At 30.1% G+C, this 21,086-nt stretch overlaps 1 protein-coding gene across 1 annotated transcript; it reads left to right on the forward strand.

Moving 5' to 3' along the window:
* The first annotated feature begins 14,885 nt into the window (after positions 1 to 14,885).
* On the forward strand, positions 14,886 to 16,736 carry LOC131607610 (transcription factor HEC3-like). Its single transcript, XM_058879589.1, has one exon. The coding sequence runs from the start codon at positions 15,596 to 15,598 to the stop codon at positions 16,442 to 16,444; it is 849 nt and encodes a 282-aa protein (XP_058735572.1). The 5' UTR covers positions 14,886 to 15,595; the 3' UTR covers positions 16,445 to 16,736.
* Positions 16,737 to 21,086: the final 4,350 nt, after the last annotated feature.

The raw sequence follows: 21,086 nt of genomic DNA on the forward strand, positions 1-21,086 counted from the left end.
AACATAAACATACTCATATAAATTAACATTGATCAATAAAATAAACAAATACATATTCATATTAACATAAACATACATATTCATATACATATACATATATGAAAAGTTGCTCAGCAACATAAACACATGAAAAAATTTGAAAAATAGTAATAGTAACCTTTGTTTGTTCCTTGTAAAAATTGATGATTTTAATGGTGGGTTTAATTTTTATTTTTTTTATTTTTTTGGTTTGGAATGAAATAAGGAAATAACTATGTGGGGAAGAAATGAGTGGAAGCACTAGTACAAAAAACCCTTTTTAAATCGGTTAAAAACAATTTTTTAAATCGGTTGGTTGTCTGATTTAATAACGGCCGATTTAGAAAGTTTTTACTTTTTAAATCAGGTATGATCCGATTTAAAATATTTTATTAAATCGGTTAGTCTGATTTAAAAGTATTTGTTTAAATCGGTTTGACCCATTTAAAAAAGGTTAAAAAAGTAATAAAGCTTTTTAAATCTATCTTGTCCGATTTAAAATCTCGAATTTAAATCGGTTCATCTGATTTAATATTGTTATTTTAAATTTGTTCATTTGATTTAAAAGTACAATGTCAATTTTTTCCTATTGTCATTTTTATTTCTTCCACAATATAAATACTTATCAAATTATAAACAATACAAAAATCACAATCAAACACTGGTTTTAAAATTCACTTTTTTTCATTTATTTGAATTTTTTGAAACACATAAATTGGTTTTAAAATATGTCTCCTCCATATCTAAAATGTAATATGTATCCTTCTCTACCCTCATTGTTAAGCCCAATTAACCCCTGCCTCTCCAGCACTGTTAGTGGCAGCATCTAGCAGGTTCATTTCACACTTCAATGAAATTACTCTATATCCAAAAGGAATACCAGATTTTTGTGTAGTTTTTTCATCTAATTTTACCCTTCCTTCAAACTTGTATATTTCAAAGTTCTAGAAACCTATGATTAACACAAAAAAGAGTAATACATACATACCCACTCATACCAAAAAATAAACATTTTCATTATCTTGCTACATAGAAGTATGCTTAGCATATTAGTTTATGGAAGAGCAAGTTTAACTATTATAAAAAAAACAAGACATAATAGTATTAAGAATTTAAGAACAACCAAAACAACATATAACAATTAGGTACAACAGTTTATGGTTTGAGCAGAGATAATCAAAAGAAAAAACAAATTAAGAACAATTTAGGGTCTAAGAAAGAAACTTACCAAGGTGAGGTTATGGAAGGTAACAAATTTGAATGTCTTCTAATTGAAAAACTCAGCTCTATTGTTGGAAGTTGTGAAATGAATATCTAAAATGAGAAATACATCAGTGAAAGAGATCCAAATCAGAAACAATATATTATTGAGGGAGAGAAATACGTGAGCGCTTCCGATAGAGTGCGAAGAAAGGATTGGTTTTGCCGCCGGTACAGTGAAAAAGGGGTTTGTTTTGCCGTCGATAGAGTAAGAAAGAATGGCTTGTTTCGCTGCCGGTACAGTGAGTGGGAATGGGTTGTTTCGTTGTCGATATAGTGAGTAGGAAAGGTTTGCTTGCCGCCGGTAAGGAGGGGTTACTGTGCCGCTGATAGTGAAGAAGTAGGGTTTGTCGAAGAGAGAGACAAGAGAAGGTTTTTTGCTGTCTATTTTTTTGATGTGAAAAAAAGTAGAGGGAATACAAATGGTTTCGCAGAAAAGAGAGGGAATGCTTTTATTTTTTAATTATAAATTCTTCTTTTTAAATCAGGTTAATCAACATAGAATATATTTATTAAAAAATACCACCCATCTATCATAACTTTTCATTTTTTAAAGCAAGTGGATAGCATAAGATTTAAAATGTAAGATTTAAAAAGTGTTTTTTGTACTAGTGAAGATGAAAAATGAATTTGATAAAGATAGTTGGGTTCTAATAAGATTTTCAGGTGATATGGGTTATTCTTGCAAAAATATGTCTCAGCTGATATGTTTGCATAGTTGTCAATCTTTTACTGAATTATAAGTGTTCATTGCGGTGCCGGCCCTGTGCAGGTGCAACAATACCTATTGCGTAGGGCCCCCAAACTTTAAGGGTCTCTTAATTTTTAATTGAGGCTATTGCTATTAATTTATTGAAATTAGTTTAAAATATTATATCAGCTGCCTTAGAAACACTGCACTAGTAAGACTGAAATAATTATGATAAGGACTCTGTTATTTATATACTGATATAGGATCTTATATTTAACAATTAAAATAAAACTTTTAAAATATAAGAAATCAAAGTATGCATAGTATTTATTTTCTGAGAGATTTATTACTCAAATTAACTTACTTTCTATTCAAATCAAGATATACAAATAAATTCGGTCATGTTCAAGATAAACAAATTTTACAGCATATGATCTCAAAATTTGGAAGGTCTTAAATTTTAAAAAGTATAATATTTCTCTATTAGTATTAGTAGATATAAAAATACTATATAAAATTCAATAAATCAAAAAAATGCTATGATAAAAACCTAATACATAAAGAATAAAAAATAATTAAAAATTTAAATAAGTATAACTACATTTATTTTTTATTAATATATAATTATATTTTTTGATATGTCATTTATAATTGTTATTATTATATATATTTTAAAATAATTTGGGCCCTTTTATAGAATTATAACGGGGCCTCGAGATTGATTGGACCGACCCTGGTTCGTTGTATAGTAATGATTCGTTTATTAGGAAAGAATTTGTTAGAACCAATATCAATTTAAGAATCTTTAACCATTTTTCGTGGGGAGATAATGGTTCTTGGAGCTAAGATCTAGCATGTTCTTCTCTTAGTGGTGTGGTTTTCTCACGGGTGGATTTTTCATCTTGTTGTGACTCTTTGTTATGTTTGTGATTTTTGTTTTGTTTTTTCATGTTCTAGTTGTATGGTTTAGGCTGAAGCGACGACTCGTTCCACTATTTGTACTCTTTTGGAATATTTTGTTCTTCTCCCTTTTTTTTTGGTTTTTCACCACCGGTTTAATCCGATTCGAGGGTCAGTTCTGACATCAAGTGGTTTCAGCTCCCTCCGAATCGTAGTTGTGGGGATCGTGTAGCACCTGTATAATTTTAATTTTAATTTAAATTGGAAATTTAATTAATATTAGAATTATGTTGATTTATGGAAAATAAAATTAGAACATAAAAGGTTTAAGGCATTGGGCCAATGTATGATGTTAGCAAGGAATGAGGTGTGAGTTGGTAAAAAGCCTTTTCTAATTAAAGTTATTTTTCATAAAACAAGAAGGAAATTAGGAAAAGAACAGAACGTGAAAGATTGAAGGTTTGGAACACAAAGAACGTGAAAGAGGAACAAAGAGGAAGAGACCAAAGATCAAGAAATTTGGCTAAGGTAAGGGGAGACTCTTCCAATTATCATCTCTTATTGTAATTATGGATGATAGTGCATGATTGGTTGTGTTGTTGAGTCAATTTGATTTGTATGTCAGAGTTAGGTTTTTGGGATTCTAGGGATTGATTAGAATTTGGGTTTTTGATGTATGAATTGATGTATGATGATAGTCTAATAGGTATGAATGAATCCTATGAATGAAAGTGTGAAAATGGACTATTTTAGACTGGAAATCGTGGACTGATAGGAGTAAAAACGAGTGAGAATTGGACTAATACGAAGTTGCAGGTTTTGGGCATTTTCTGGTGTTTCGCGTATGAAACAGTGCCATACGCGTATGGGGATGAAGCCATACGCGTATGATACGCAGCTTCCCTGTCCCAAAGACCATGTGCTGGTGATTTGCGTATGAGGAGCGTATGAGAGTGGTCATACGCGTATGAGAACTTTTAAAGAGGATTTTGGTTCTGATGATACACGTATGAAGAGGCTGATACGTGTATGAGATGTTTTCTGGGCAATTTTGACTCTGGTGAAACGTGTATGATACGCGTATGGTAAAGGGAAATACGCGTATAGACTTGGTGATACGCGTATGGTCGCTGTGTGTTAAAAATCCTGTTTTGTGATTTTCTTTGAAAGTTCAATGATGCGTAACTTTCGATCTGTAGGCCTGTTTTGTATGCCGTTGAGGATGATGAACCTTGTGATATAATCTCGTGTTATTTAATGATGATTTGAATTGTATTGAATGATTGCTAATATACATGAGAACATGCTTACTGATGATGATGATGATGATGATATAAGCATGTTGTGTATGCTGCATTCATTTCATAGTCATTTGAGAAAGGCTGAATCCTAATGATGAGAGGATTCAGTGAAGGGCATAATTCTCATTGTATGGAATTTGTGCTGGCAGGGCCGTATCTGGATGATGTTAGATCGGTCGGTGGGTTATTCCCATTGATGATGTTTGGTACCACATGCATAGAGTCAGTTGCATTCATATGCATGAATTTGATAATATGACTGAATGTATTTCATTATTATGCTTTGGTGATATGTGATTCGTGCGATGATGGATTATCTGAATATATATGAATTGGGTGGATAATATAACTATTGATGTGTTGTTATTTATAATGCAATAATATTTGTTAATTGCGAATGAGACTCACCCTTACAGTAAATTTTTCAGATTGAGGATAGCGGCTTCGACTCGGTGAGGATTAGCTCATGAGTCAATGTGTCAGTTAGCGTCGGGTGTCATGCTCTGATAGATGTAACACTGGGGAACGCGGTGTCTTAAGTTTATGATAATAACTTTGTATTGTTTAATTTTGTTTTGAGGATTAAAAGCATTGACGATGTGATGCTAGTTTGATGGTTTATTCCGCTGTGTAAACATGAGATATTTGATTTATGAGTTATGTAAGATGTTTTTTCAGTGAATGCATGACATATGACCGATGATGTTTATTTTATTATGAATTGTGACGCCCTTGTGCATGTTACTCTGATTTATTTATTTAATTGCCGCGGGGTTTAGAGGGGTGTTACAGATCGAACCGTGTTCTCCCTACTAAGTCTAGAGCCAATCACCACTAGACCAACTAACTATTGATTCTTCTATGTATTTGTCATTTAAAAAGAGAGAAATGATTAAGATTAAATTGGTTAGTTAATTATTTATTTGTGAAGTAACTACTTTTTTGTGTGGCAAGCTAACCATGCGTTGTCAATTTTTTCTTTTTGTCATGATAGCTTATATATACTACAAGTGTGCATAATCCTAACTAATGAATCAATCAATAACTCAACAATATATCACTCTTATAAGTTGAATACATAGGTTAGTTAGGGTTTCAAACAATTGAATGTCCTTTAAAGTTGTGGTTTTTTCTTGGCAGTTGCCTTAAAGCAGGTCAAATTTTTGAATCATTTCTATTATTGGTGTATGGTTTGTGGTTTGTTTAGAGCAGGTCGGGTTTGTGAATCATTTGTTTGTCTTGTGTGAGGTAGCCTCCTTTATCTGATATAAGGTCCTTATTTGTGTAGGTTTGCCTATACCTCTTCTATGTTCAATTTTAGGGGTGTTTGAGGTGTTCTAGGGTTTTAGTAAGATTAAGAAGACTCGCTTAAGTCCTCTTTCAATCTAACATTCAGTGGTTTGTATAATCTAAAAAATGTGTTGTAGGAAAAGTTTGTCGGTTAATCACTGGGTGAATTCGATTATTGATTTGACTTGGAAATGAGTGTATTCTCATGCTCTAGTTTTTATTTTCTCATTGCTAGACTGCGAGCGTGATCCACTCGGGCGCCTTCAGTTTTAGGGCACTGTTACAAATAATATATTTTATGACAAAATTCTCACATCACTCAACAAATAACTGAGGTATAAATCCTAATGATTTTAAAAAAAATTACAATCTATTTTGTTGGTTGCTAGGAACAAACAATGGCTAAACTATCTAAGAGACACACTTCAAAACCCCATAATTGCATTTTATGTTCTATTTCTTTCATAATGACGCCACTCTTTTTTATTCATTTTTTATTTAAATATTAAGTCATATATTCCTTCGGTTAACCTATCAACTAAGGGGAAATATTACTAAGTTTCTCGTATAAAAACATTCGTTCATTAAGTTTTACTCTAATCTAACTCATCGGTTGCTGCTCCAAACTTGTAAACATCATTCTCTAATGTGGATTGCAAGATAGAAAAATCTTTTATGGCTCAAAATTTCGAACCGTTCCAATCGGTCGGATCGATTAGACCAGTGAATCAATTAAATTCTTGATCCGGCGAGTTGATCTTTTTATGTTTATTTTTTAAGTTTAATAATAAATTTGATTCCTTTATTTTCATTTTTTTAAAGTTTGGGTGTGAGTATTTTAGAATATGATTTTAGGTTGGGTGAACGCTATGCTTTGCTTCCAGCTTTGAGGTGTCCGTCCAGACCCCGACGCTAATTCCTTTTAGCGTCATCTTTTTACCTTATAGTGAGGGCTTTTGGCCGACGCTAAAATACATTTTTCTTTTAGTGATAAATCTAACATTCCACCCATTCATAAGCGACGTGGAACTTTAACCACTCACAGTTGTACTCAACATTCTCCCTAACAAAGAAACTTGAATCTTATATATAGTCTTAGACTCCTTCTTCCTTCACAAAACTAAGCGATGTTAGGCTTCAAAGAACTTGTATCATATATATAGCCTTGGACTCCCTCTTCATTCACAAAACTATGCAATGTTGAACTTCTTCAACATGTATATTTTCAACCAACCCTACCAATCTCCATCTTGATTGAAAATAATACATAAACTTTCATTGTCTTCACCGACAATCATACTCCACCATAAAGAGTATCAACATGTATATTTTCAACCAATTTCAACAATAAAATATATATATATATATATATATATATATATATATATATATATATTATATATATATATATATATATATATATATATATATATAAACCTCCAAGAAAATATATTAAACAATTGAGGAGATATATTATTACTCTAAGAGTAGGTTTAAAAGAGTAACTCCAAATCTTAACTCTAGATCTTCATTAAAGCCGTTAAATTAATGAAGATCAAGAGTTAAGATTTAGAGTAACTATTTTAAACTTGCTCTTAGAGTAAGAACTAAGCAAATTGATAAAATTTAAATGTGTAAAATCGAATATTTTATTTTATTTATTATTTAATAAAATATTTTATTGTAATTTAACACGAACATATTTTATTTTTATTAATTACTGAGGGATGATATTATGTTATAATATAGTGCAAGAGATTCATTCTAGTGCCCTAAAGACAAGCATGACGAAGAAGCCCTAACGATCAAAGAATGATTGCATTTGTGCATGCGCTAGAGAATTATAATACAGAAGCAGTGAAAGTCATGAGCAGGTGTGTGTTTGTGTTTGTGTTGTACTTGACAAGTGAAGAATAACACTCCAACCAACAAGAGAAGAAATGATCACACGGCAGTGTTGTCCCACCCGTCTGATCCTCATGATATCAATATTGTTGGCTGATGTAATTTGTTTTGGCATTTCATCAACCTGTTTGTTGGATTTATGGTTTCTGACTCTAGCTTCTATAATAAGTACAAATGACTTGTGTATATATACATATATACATATATAGTATATTGTACTAACTGCTTCTTCCTGACTCACAACTTCTTTTCCAATTTTACTTGCTATAGCTAGCTTCTATATTTATTTTCTTCATGTTTGTGCTCTCTCTTTCCGATTTCTCCATCATCAGAAGTTTTTGAAGCAATGGAAATTTGAGAAATGAATGGATTTTAATGCGACTATTTATTTTGGATTTGTGTTTTTTACCATCACAGTGTAATTGGCCTTAAAATAATGATGGAAATTTGGAGATTGAAAACTGTAAAATTTGACTTATTAAATTTTAGTTGTATAGACAAAAACCAACTATATTGCATTGTGCAGTTTATTTTATTTTCGATATTTGTGTTATAAGTCAGCAGATATTATAACATATGTTTTGACATTGTGAAATATTAGGACATCAGTATTGACATCTGTTTTGTGAGTGTCAGAATTTCAACAAGATTGTTCCAACGAAAGAAGACAATCTAAAATAAGGCAAGAAGAAGAATCAACAATTTGAAGCCAAAAACAAATCTTGTTCCACCACGCCTTAGAAATGGTACAATGACAAAAAAGGTGATCTAATTCTTTCTCCACCCCAAAACAAAGAGGACAAACCAAATTGTGTGCCCCCCTCAGCACCCCGCGCTTGAAAAGCTCCGATTTTGTTGGAAGTTTATTCCATAAAAAACGCCACCCAAAAACTTGAATTCTACTTGGCACCTTAGTTTTCCATAAACTAACCAACGCCAAATAATGACGAAAGAAAAGAATCCAGTAAAGAGTTTTGCGGCTGAACTGGAACATAAGATCCCAAACTCATCATCTCGATGTCAAATACATCCTATAATCACGTCATGTTGCACCGAGCTTCAGAAGAGTCTTAGAAACCTATCTCTTAAAGGGACGTGCATTTTTCAAATGTCTTTCTTAAAATAGGTGAGAAGGCCGTTATCTTCGTGAAAAACGAGTAAAACATTCAAATTTATTTAACAACTCACTTAATAAAGACCATTTTATCCTACCAAGATTATAGATAAATTTATAAAAAAATATTTTAAATTATCTGTATCACTTTATTATTCCAATTAATATTTCTTTTTGTTTTTCCATCAGACCCCTTACAATTAATTACATTCTCTTCTTTATTTGAAATTCTAACCAAAAAAACACTTTTTAACAATTTTTATATAAGAATATTATTTATTGTATCGTAATTCAATTAACTATTATAAGTAACAATATTTCAATAAATAAAACTTATTTCACTATTAAAATTAATAAAATCATTTATCTTTTTAAATATAGAAATATCGAATAAGACGGATGAAGTTTACTCTATTCTAAATTATAAGAAAAAATGTAACATTTCACACTTATTAAAAAATTTAAATTTTTGTGTTTTGTTTTTAAAATATGTTTTACGGAAAGATGTAAAAACAAAAGTTTAAATTTAATTTGCATAATTTTACCTTGAAATAAATAAATTTTTTAAAATAAAATAAAACTGATATTTTTTTCTTATAATTTGTATAAAAAAATGATTGTTCTTTACTTATAAATTGGTACGGAAAATGTTGGAGTAGAAAAACTATAGTCTATCCAAAACCTTGAATAAGCTGGCGACACCATCATCACTAACCTTAATTATATTAATTATTGCATCAATAACTAAATTAGCACCTAATAATACAGATTTCAAAGTAGATTATGTCTTCACTCATTAATCTGTCTTTAATCACGATGACCAATTAAGGTTGATTTATTAACATCTGGGCACACCCCAGAAGACTTTGAATCCTTTTGTTAAATCAAAATCTTCCTTTCCATAGGCCTATTAATTAAAGTGTATACAAATTTCTTACATCTTGCTTGAATTTATTGGGCAGAAAGGTTTTTGTTTTTAACTAAATGACATCAACATTCAAGGTGCATCAATGCATGATATTAAATGAGACATGTGTATGGTTTTTTAAATTTCATCGTACGTTGGATAATGTTCTTTGATTTTGAAACCCTTCTATTTCTGGAAAATATAGCATCACCTATTCCTTTTTCAAAGATTATTATAGTTAGCTTCAAGAACACGATAAGAGCTTAATTATTTGGTTGTGAGATAATTTTTCAATCACTAATTATGTGTTGATTAGTAGTAATTGAAATGAATTATTGAATGTCATTAATTGAAGAATGCATATGACACATGCGGGTGATGTCAAAATTTAATTGTGACTTTGGAATTGTCTTGTTATACATAAATAAATTACCCTAATTGTTGAGCCACAAAGAAAGAGGTTGAATCAAATTAAAGGGGAACTGTGTTCTATGTTCAATGATGATACATTTATTGCATATAGTTTTTTGAACTAGACTGAATAACTAGAGATATGTCATTAATTAGTAAATTATATGTAATTTATTTTAGCAATTATAGGGATCCAAAATAGCTATACACCAAACCAATCCTTTTGTTGCTTTGTACTAGTATTGTACTACTAATAATACTAACCATCCTTTTCTATTGAAAGAAAAAAAAAACTGTGATTTTTTTAAAAATAAAATACTTAGCTTATTTTAACTTTTAGGAATATATAGTTATCTAATTATTGAATGTACTACATCTTTTTTTTAAAGGAGTTTTATTTTTGAATTTGAAAATTGAAACTTTGAAGACTCCATTCAAACTTTATACATCCCAAAATTGAGTGAAGGAGACAGGGAACTAAATAATGCGAAGGAGCAAAGAGGTATATAAAAATGGTAATAAATGAGAAGCAGCCCTAGAATTTCAGTGCACCAAAAATCAAATTGGAGAGAGAAAGCAACCTAGTATACATATAGCTATAGGTTCAATTCCTTTTTACCCCTAGCTAAAGCTATATTGGTGCATTTTGTATATACTTCATTCATCTCATTTTGAGTGTTTTAAGTCATTGCTTTGAGTTTTAGACATGATAAATAATTATGTTGATTATAATAATAAATTGTGTTTAATTTAATAATTATGATTTGAATTGATCAAAGGCCTAATACGGATAAAATCCATATACCTAATCTATGCAAAGTTCAATCAAAATTATTCAAAGTATATAATCAACACATGTGAGGTTTAAAGTATATTTTTTTGATCTCATCATTTCACTTCACTCGTCTTAGACTTTATAACTGACTTGCGCATTTGACTACTAATCTTGCATGTTCATCCCTGCGTCACCATATCACAAATTAGTATCATTGCATTTGAAGTCTATTATCATTAATCAAATACAATTTTGGTTTTAAGATGGAACAAGAATAAATTAGATTGACGAAATAGCTTAGCTGATATGTATTAGTCGAAATAGATGTATATAAAATATTAACTTATAATTTAATTTTTATGACAACAACATTTATTTATATTTATATATTAATATAAATAAATTGTTAATATTTATAAATTAGTTATTTTAAAAAATAAAACAAAATTATATATTAATAGAAAAATTAATGGATGTTGCATTAGTATTTTAATTAGATTATCAAATAGACAATTAATTTAGGATAATATTTTTATGCAAATGACACATTTAACAATAGACAGAAGGAATATACACTAAGAATGATATGTATTTGGGTAATTAAAGATTTAAGTAGTTAGGAAATCATTGTTATAATTACACTTTCTGCATAATACAAACGATTATTAACTTAATATTATTGATTAATAAGAAATAGCATGTCTAATTAATAACTCTAAGACTAATTTTAATATGTTTCACTGACTTATTAAATTATTTTAGATTACAGTCTATAGCAATAGTTTTCGATTAACTGTGAATTTTGTAATACGTATATGTATACGTGGAAGATTTATTATCATAATTGTCATCGTCCTTTTGATTCTATGTGAATATAAAATGTTTAATTTTTTTTCATACTCATGTGTATGTAATATATTTTTAATGGTGTTGCATCTATTTGTTTATGATATAAAATTTATAAAGGTTAAATATTTTCACTTGTAATTCATTCTAGAGATTGTTTACATACTTCTTCTTTAAGTTTTACTTTTTTCAATTCTAATACTTTTATTATAAAGTATGTCATTCACAACGTAATATTCAAGTTATATATTTGTGGAGTTCACGTTCTAATTGACTAGCTTAAAGGTTTCACTCGGTTCACTAATGTTTCTTGTGGATTGATGAATTAACAATATCTTGAGCCACTACAATAAAAAACGTTTTTAGCTCAGTTGAAAAAGAGGTTTTTCCTCAGTTTCACAAGCAAGGTAGCAAGGGCGTCATGAAAAGTACAACACTTTACCTTTCGATTTTAAGTTAACCGACGGGTAATGTGTAAAGTTTGTGGGTTCTATCCCCATAGATATCCCTTTTGGAGTTTTTAAATGGAAAAAACATATTTTCCCTCGGTCTTGACATTCCACCGACCGGTATAACACCTTTCACCTCGATTTTGACATTCAACCGACAGGTGAAAAACGATTGAGTTTATTAAATCTAACGTGAGTTGCTTATTTTATTAAACCCTAACTAAATATATAACTTCTCAAAATTGGTTAGGAAAATAATTATATGGAACAATTTTGTTATATTTGAAGAACAACTTACACTGATTAATGTTTTTCAAGCATTCTGCAACTCATCATTCATCTCACATTCTTTAATGGTTAAAATCTCTTTAATGCTTCAAGTTCTTTATTCAACACTTCCTTTTCCACTAATTCATTCTTGAAAGCATAAAGTTTGATACTTTAAAAATGAACAAATATGAAAGAGAAGTGTTAGAGAGATTTTAACTATAAAATAATATGAGATGAATGATGAGTTGCAGAATGCTAGAAAAACATTAATCAGTGTAAGATATGTTTCAAATATTACATAATTTTTCATATGATTATTTACAAAATCAATTTAATAATTTATATATTCTAAGAGGGGTTAGTGAAACAAACAATCAACATTAGATATAATAAACTCAACTCGGCGGAACAATATGAGAGCTGCACAAAGAATCACAAAAAAACGTAATCTTAATATCAATCTCAAACTCAAACTCAATAACAACTAAACTACAAAATATAGATTTTTATAACTTTGGGTAATACAACAACAACATTAACAACTCAAAAACAACAACTTACAGTAAACAACAACTCAAAAACAATCTCTCAACAAAACTACATCAACATTATCAATAAACCTATAACATAAATATGTTTAAACAACAACAACAAGATTAAACCTCTAGGACTTTGGATCTCAATAACGGATCTCAATAACAACAACAACATCAATAAGCCTATAACATAAATCTTTTTAAACAACAACATCAAGAGGAATAAATCTCTAGGATTTAGGGTCTCAACGACAACAACAACAATAATAAACCTATATCATAAATCTGTTTAAACAACAACAAGATTAAACCTATAGAGTTTCGGGTCCCAACAACAACAACAATAACAACAAGACGAGTAATGACATTTGATGTACCAGATCTCTAAAGAAGAAGTGAAAGAAATTTTTTGGATCTCAAAAATAAAATATTGACTTTTCCCCTCAATTTTCAGTCCATCTGAGGAAATAGATTACTTCTATTGCATATCTAAAAAAAAGTGATGAATTGTATGGTATATCGCTTACAAATTTTTACCATCCACCATTTTCTTTTAGAGTTTCAATATTTCTAAGTATGATAAGGAATAGGTTTCTCAATGTTGTCATCCAAAGAAACAATTAATTCATTGAATCTTGCCTTGGATGACAACATTGAGAAATTATTTCCAAATATTAAAATAAATTGTAAAAGGTGGAATCAATAACAAAGTCGTCATTCCGTGAAATAGATTGTAAGAGCAGAAAAATATTTTGTTCAAAGTTGGTAAAATTAATTTCTTCAATGGATGAATGTAACAACAACACCACCACCACCAACAACAACTACAACAACAACCTTGAACGATTTTCTAACTAATTAAGAAACCTTAAAAGATTTTTTTGTCTTGCAATCCATCTTGGAGAGTGATGTTTACGAGTTTGGGGTGGCATCAAATGAATTAGGTTAGAGCAAAACTTAATGAATAAAAAATTTATAGGAAAAACTAAATAATATTTTCCCTCAATTGATAGGTTAATCGAAGGAATATATGACTTAATATTAAAATATAAAATAATGGCGCTATAAGATTCGAAGTGTGTCCCTTAGTTAGTTAACTCACTGGTTTTGTGTAGCAATAGAGGGAATAGAAGGTAATTTAAAAAACAATAATATCGCATGACTAGAGTTTATTCTTCAGTTTTTTTGTTGACTGAGGTAAAAATTTTGTCATAAAATATATTATTTATTGTAGTAGTTCAAGGTTGGTAAAATTAGTTTCTTCAATGAATTAATATAACAATAACAATAACATAACCTCAAAAGATTTCATAACTAACTAAAAAATCTTAAAAGATTCTTCTGTCTTGTAATCAATCTTAGAGAATGATGTTTAAGAGTTTGTAGCAACAACCAATGAGTTAGGTTAGGACAAAATTGAATGAATTAATGAATATTTTTGTAAACAAAACTGAATAATCTTTCTTCTTTGTTGGTAGTCTAACCAATAGATGACTTAATATTTAAATAAAAAAACATAAAATGAATGACACCGTTATAAAAGAAATAAAAATATAAACTGCAGTTATCTGAATACGAATCGTGGTTCTTAATTAGTTTTTTTTTGCATATCATCAGAGTGAATAAATAGTATTTTAAATAAAAAACGTGATCCGTCTAAAATTTATACCTTTTTATTGTTGAATGGAATAAAAATTTTGCTATAAAATATATTATTTATTATTTATAGTAGTTATATTTGTTGAGAAAAAATAGAATAACCCATTTTATATTCTAATATTGGTGATTGAATTACAGTACCTACAATACTTATAATTATTTTTTTCCATTTCTTTTGTAAGGGTTGGAATACCTCACTAATGTATTGTTTTTACAAAATAAAAGAAATTCTCTATAAATAAATAATTTTCTCACTTTAAAATCCTTTGGATTTAATAATATTATTTTATTAAAGTTCAATTTTATCTATATTCATTCAATAGTCACAAAAGTCTGTTTGAATATTCTAAAATGTCTATTTTTATTTAAATAATATTAGGTCAAAAATACTTAGCCAACCAAAATACATAAGAATATAAAATTACAAGTAAAACAACAAACAATAAAATTATAATTTATAACTATGAGTTGAAACTATAGTTCTATGTTGAAAGTTGGGATAGAAAGGGCTATGTATAGCTAGGTATATGGATGAATGTCATGACTTTGTAGAACCACATTAATTCATTCAATTCAATCTCTTTAATTTGCTGCACTACACCATGCACTACCTTTTCTTTTCATTCATTCGTCTACATGCTTTTTGCAGTGACTCCCCTTTCAGTAAAAACCTCTTCCTAATTACATAAATAACTTTCCCTTTTCTTTCTTTTGGCCCCTCTCTATAAACTCTACCCTCCTTTTCAACCATCAAACACCTTCTTCATCATTCATTCAACAATTTTAAAAAAATAAAAAACTTTTAACCTATTTTTAATTTTCTACACCATCACAATCATTCTCTCTTCCCTTCTTCCCCACTTAGCTACTATATATATGTGTGAGTTAATTTAAATTATTAATAACTAGTGTCTCTCTCGTTCTCTTTTCTTTTTGCGTTTGAGATCGAGTATCTCTTATATTCGTTTTAATAAATATTATTTTATCTGTTGTTTGATCATATAAAAACAATTTTTTTTATTCTCTCGGGTTTTTATCTGTTGTTTGAGTTCGAGTATCTCTTATACTCGTTTCATTGAATCTGATTAATTTTTTATTATCAAATCTTGAAAACCCTTTTAATATTGTTTCTTTTTCTTCCTCTTCTCTTTTAGCTAATTAAAGTATCAAATCAATAAAGACACACATCACCATCTAGCTAGCTAGATCCATCAAAATTAGAATCTAGCATTTTTCATATAATTTTCATATATATAATTGTTTATGTTCATGGAAAATAACCAAAATAATTCTAGTAGTGCATTCACAAGCACTTGGAGTCTTGAGAAAATGGAAACAAATGAACAAAACCATATTATTCTCCAACAAGATCATCATCATCATCATCATCAAATTCCTATGAGTAATTCTTCTGGAATTTGGCCACCAAATAGCTACAACAACATGATGATGGCAGCACCACCACCACAACCACCACCATCTTCATCAGGTTCACTCAGTGACATACTAGGGATCCACCAAATCGAAGAGGTTGAAGAGCAAGAAGAAGAGTTAGGAGCTATGAAGGAAATGATGTACAAGATTGCTGCTATGCAACCGGTGGAAATCGATCCGGCCACAATCCGTAAACCTAAGCGAAGAAACGTCCGAATCAGCGACGATCCACAAAGCGTTGCAGCTAGACATAGAAGAGAAAGAATCAGCGAGAAGATTCGTATCCTTCAGAGACTTGTTCCTGGTGGAACTAAAATGGATACTGCTTCTATGCTTGATGAAGCCATTCGTTATGTTAAGTTCTTGAAGAAGCAAATTAGGTTGCTTCAATCTACTCCTCAAAATCAACAATATCAGTTACCACTTTCATCACAATGCATCAATTCTACTCCTCCTCCTAATGCTTTGTTGTTATCTCCTTCTTGTGACATCGTCTGGCCTTTTGCACCAAATTTACTACTCACTTCCACAACGGCTTCCTCGATCGACTTGTCAGCCGGAGTTCAATTTAGCGCCGGAGAACATTCACATTCACTTCCACATTCTCATTCTCATTCACATGTCCATGTTTGTGATGGCTCATCAAGCTTTAACCATCATGAGGTAATTAGTGAGTAATTAATTAGTTAGGTCAAATTATATTATACTTATATTTTTATGTGTTTGTATGAAGCTTTCATTAGCAAAGTCTAGAGATGATTGATGTACTTGTACGCAATCTTATCATCGAAAACGATGAAATTGTTTTCAGGATTTGAACATTTGATCTCTGCAAGTCACATAGCAACAACCTTATCATCATGCTTAGACTCGCAGAGATCAGATTTATGTATGTATATGAAATATTAATTAGAGAAGTTGTTTAATATTTGATTAATATTAGTATAATAGATATGTATAACAAAATTAATTTTAAAAAATTGAATTGAAGATATATATCTATATTCTTTTAATATTTATTGAATAATTGATGTATCTGATTTATATATAATTGAAATATTTATATATAATTGAAATAAATCATATGCATCAGTTAGAGACTGGAATGATGGTATATAGGTAGTACTATAGAGTAAAGTGTAATAGGGGAGATTGAACATGTGTGAAGAAAAAGGTTTGTTAGGATATTGTTGACTAAAGGTTATGAAGAATAATCATAACATTTGGTTTGGTTACGTATGAAGCATAGATATATAAATAAAAATAAAAGAAAATGTGTAAGTATAAGAATGTATATATAGAATAATGTGTATGCAGTTTGAATGTTGGCCGGAAAGTTTGTTTGGCGGAGTCACTTTGTGGGAATAAATTCAACTGTGACGTGAGAAACTATATAAATATCTAATTGAATAATGATGAATTTATATACATTTCTTTTCTGTCTTTCTGTGCCTCTTTTCCATCTCTGTATATAAACATAATTACATTTATGCATGCTTATTGGCATGTGTGCCGTATATATATACTATATCTAAACAAAACAAAAACACATAGTGAAGACTCAAAGAGTGATTTCCACTCAACAATACAAATATTTATAGGTTTAGGTTTTGAAATATTTTCATAATGTTGTTGAATGTTCAAAGGTTACTTAAAGCTGAAGATCTCTTTTATTTTTCATCTTTTTTAACAGTTGTTTTTAAAGGCTTCTGAGTGTAAGGAACTGAAATGATTTTTATAATGCTGTTGTTTATTTGTTGCAGCTGAAAATTTTTTTTTTTTTTGAGTTTTGTTAACAATTAATATTGTGGTAATTAATTGTTAAGAAACATAACTTTATAATAGTTTAATATTATTTTGTAATATTAATTGTGAAAATGAAAGATGAATAATTTAAGTATATTGACTGGAAAGAAACCTTGTTTTTCTTCCAATGTTTTGTTTCTTTTTATTCTTTCCTCATTTAGTCATCTTTATCTGCTTTTATTAAATGTTTTTTTTCTTTATGCATAATAATCCACTTCACTTCTTAATCATGTGTTTAAATTCGTTATTTGAAATGATTATCAATTAGTTAGAGCTAACGACAAATAAAAAACCATATTAAATATGATAAATAAAGAGTAATTTTGGGCTGTGCTTTTACACAAATAATAATGAGTGTTATGGTTCCCGTCAACCTGCGTAATTGGTCACTCAAATTGACATAACTTGTATTTTGATCCAACTCAATGTTGTTTGAGTCTAATATAAACCAATCCATTCAAAGTCCATAATGTTTCGTTCGGGTAGCAAATTTGAACCCATGAACTCAACATGTTATATTATTTTCATTTGGTTTTTATAAATGGATTAGCTTAACTCTTACTATATATTCCGTAATGCAACAGAAAAGATAGTAGGATGAAGAAAACCACAAAGTTATTTGGTAGTTATAGAGGTCTTCATTGACCAGAAAATGTATAATACTTCAACACTAAAATAAATAAATAAATAAATAAATAAATAAGAGACATGGAACTTGCATGAATGTGAATAAGTAATACTTCAGTGTGACTCGGAGTCATGCTTATATAAAAGCGATTGTCAGAATCGTACCGGTTAATCCGATGCGAGATGCGGAGACCCTTCTTCAATGAATATCAATGGTCAAGGTGGTATCTTGTCTCAATATGGTGCCTCAGTGTGAGCATCTACTTGTTCACCACTTGAATGGACACTTATGATTAGATTAGACCTTTGTATTGGCTTGATTGATCTTATTTAAAGTTTGGCTAGTTCGGAAGAGTTGTCCCTCAAGTCCTTGCTATCAGTCATGGAGCGGGGATGTTGATGTGAAAGATATGAGTCAGGCCTACACGATAAAACGGTAAAATATTAGTGAGGGTGTGTATGTAAGTAGGAGGTGAAAGGGTCAAATGAGATTAATTGAGACAATAAATACTTCACGTGAGGGTTGAGGCTAGGGTACGACATAAATCTCAAATTTGTGAGAAGCGGCGCATCTGAGAGACAAAGAGGAGAGCTTTGGGAAGGAAGAGGGAGGAACATCAAGACTTTTGTGAAAGTGTCGATTAAGGTAAGTGGGAGATTACTTATAAGGTGATGAGGGTTCCCTTACCCTCTCATCAGCACCAAAGATTTTTGTTAGACGAAGGCAACTTATCTAGACGGGTAAATAGATCCCCAATTAAAAGTATTTGGTGAAGATGCTGTTTTAAAACGTTTTAACTATGGAAAGCGGAAAACACCAGGATCAATTCGTCAAATCTGAACTGTTATCGGAAAACTCGGATATGCGTTAAAACCACTAAGTTTGAAATGATAATAAAATACATTAGAATCATTATATTTCAACAATCAACACAATACCTTTGAATTTAAACACACAAGTAATCTATTTCCAATGAAATGATTAATCAAAAATTGAGTGAAGCAATTTATCGAACACTTATTGTGCAGTCAATTTTGATCAGAATTTTCTTAAGGTTTTGTTGATTTAAAAACCAATTACAATCAAAAGGATTGTAATTAACACAACAAAACAGTTTTGAAATGATATAGAATCTACGATTAAATATGTTTTTGGTCCCTATAAAATAGCAAAATTTATTTTTGGTCCCTATAAAAGCAAATGACATGTTTTGGTCCCTACAAAATCATTATGCACGTAGTTTTAGTCCCCACTATTAAATCAATGTGTATTTTTGAATGATTATTTTGTAGACATGTTTAGAATTTTTAAAAAAATTCCTTGAAAAAAAAGGAATTCAAAATTTGATTTCTAAGTCGAGATTTTCATTACTTTTATCATTATCTTTTAATATTTGAAAAATTCATATTTAATTCTTCTCATTTTAAAAAATTATAAAATTTAGTAAGTAAATATTTTACTGTATCCTAAACATGCATAAAAAAATTATTCAAAAATTTAAAAATTAAAGGGTAATTAAACAGTTTTCAAAATTTTAGAAAACAACAGGGACTAAAACTGCATGCATAAAAACTTTAGAAAGACCATTCATTGAAGAAAAATTTTATAGGGACCAAAAATACAGAGTCGCATATTTATATGGACCCCTGACATATTTAACCCTAGAATCTATTTAATCGTATCAATTGCACAAATTTAGAATTCAGTAATTTTCTATTGAAAGTAAATGAGAGAGAGAGAGAGAGAGAGAGAGAGAGAGAGAGAGAGAGAGAGAGAGAGAGAGAGAGAGAGAGAGAGAGAGAGAGAGAGAGAGAGAGAGAGAGAGAGAACATAAGGACTTGTTTAGGCAGTTCACCAATCGTCCTCTACGTCTTCCCCTAATTCCAAACGGAATTGAGATAATCAATCTTAATTTGCAAAATTTATTTACAAGAGAAATGCAGCAATCCAACCTTACAAACTCTATTGTTGTTGATCCTAACTTTTTTCTTCCCTTGATCTTAAGCTCGATACCCGATAATACCAATTCATCCTCCAGTTACCGCTACTTCTTCAACAGAACCACTTTCTTCGAAGCTTTCACTCGATTGAATCCAATTGTAAATTATCTTGACACAAGAATCCCAAACGATCCTCCGGTTACCATTACTCCTTCGACAAAATCACCTTCTTCGAAGCTTTCACTCGGCTGAATCCGAATTGAGAAGTCTTGTGCAAAACCCCGAAATCAAGAACTTGATCTTGGAGGACAAACTCTCACAATTATTCCTAATGTAACCCCCAAAGATTCTCAATCCAATTTACAATTCAACAACCTAAATTGGACGTTATCAGCCTAATATATATGGTACCCAATCAAAAAATGATTATGTATAATTTTTTTTTGTGTATGCATAGATGCGGGGTTGAAGATGAAAAGCAATCCTTGTATGTTTATGATTTCATCAACTTTGAAATGATGCATGTACGAGGTATTTATATGTGTGCAAGTTAGGTGGCAAAAAGAAAATTCTAGGTTTAGAAAAGGATGCAAATTTTCAAAAAAATTCATACATGTGTGCTGACACATGAAAGTCATGTGTTGACTCATTTTAACACATGTATGTCATGAATCGAATCATAGTAAAAAAAATTCTGGTATGTGTCGACTTGAAGAGCCTTATAAGTTGACTCATGCAAATAGACGCTACAGACTTTAAAAAGCAAGTACACGTGTCTACTCATATGTGAAAATTTTCTTCTATGTGTCGACACATGCAGACATAAGCTACAGTATATGTCGACACATGCAAACAGAACTTACAGGGTTTAATTATGATCCACATGTGTCGACTCATAGCATGTATGTGTCGGCACTTAAACCTGTTTTTCAGATAAAACATGATT

The sequence above is a fragment of the Vicia villosa genome, linkage group LG5 (assembly GCF_029867415.1).
Source record: "Vicia villosa cultivar HV-30 ecotype Madison, WI linkage group LG5, Vvil1.0, whole genome shotgun sequence".
Lineage (NCBI taxonomy): Eukaryota > Viridiplantae > Streptophyta > Magnoliopsida > Fabales > Fabaceae > Vicia > Vicia villosa.

Excerpts from the sequence above, each read along its gene's own strand:
- LOC131607610 (XM_058879589.1), top strand. The coding sequence starts at position 15,596 with ATGTTCATGGAAAATAACCAAAATAATTCTAGTAGTGCATTCACAAGC.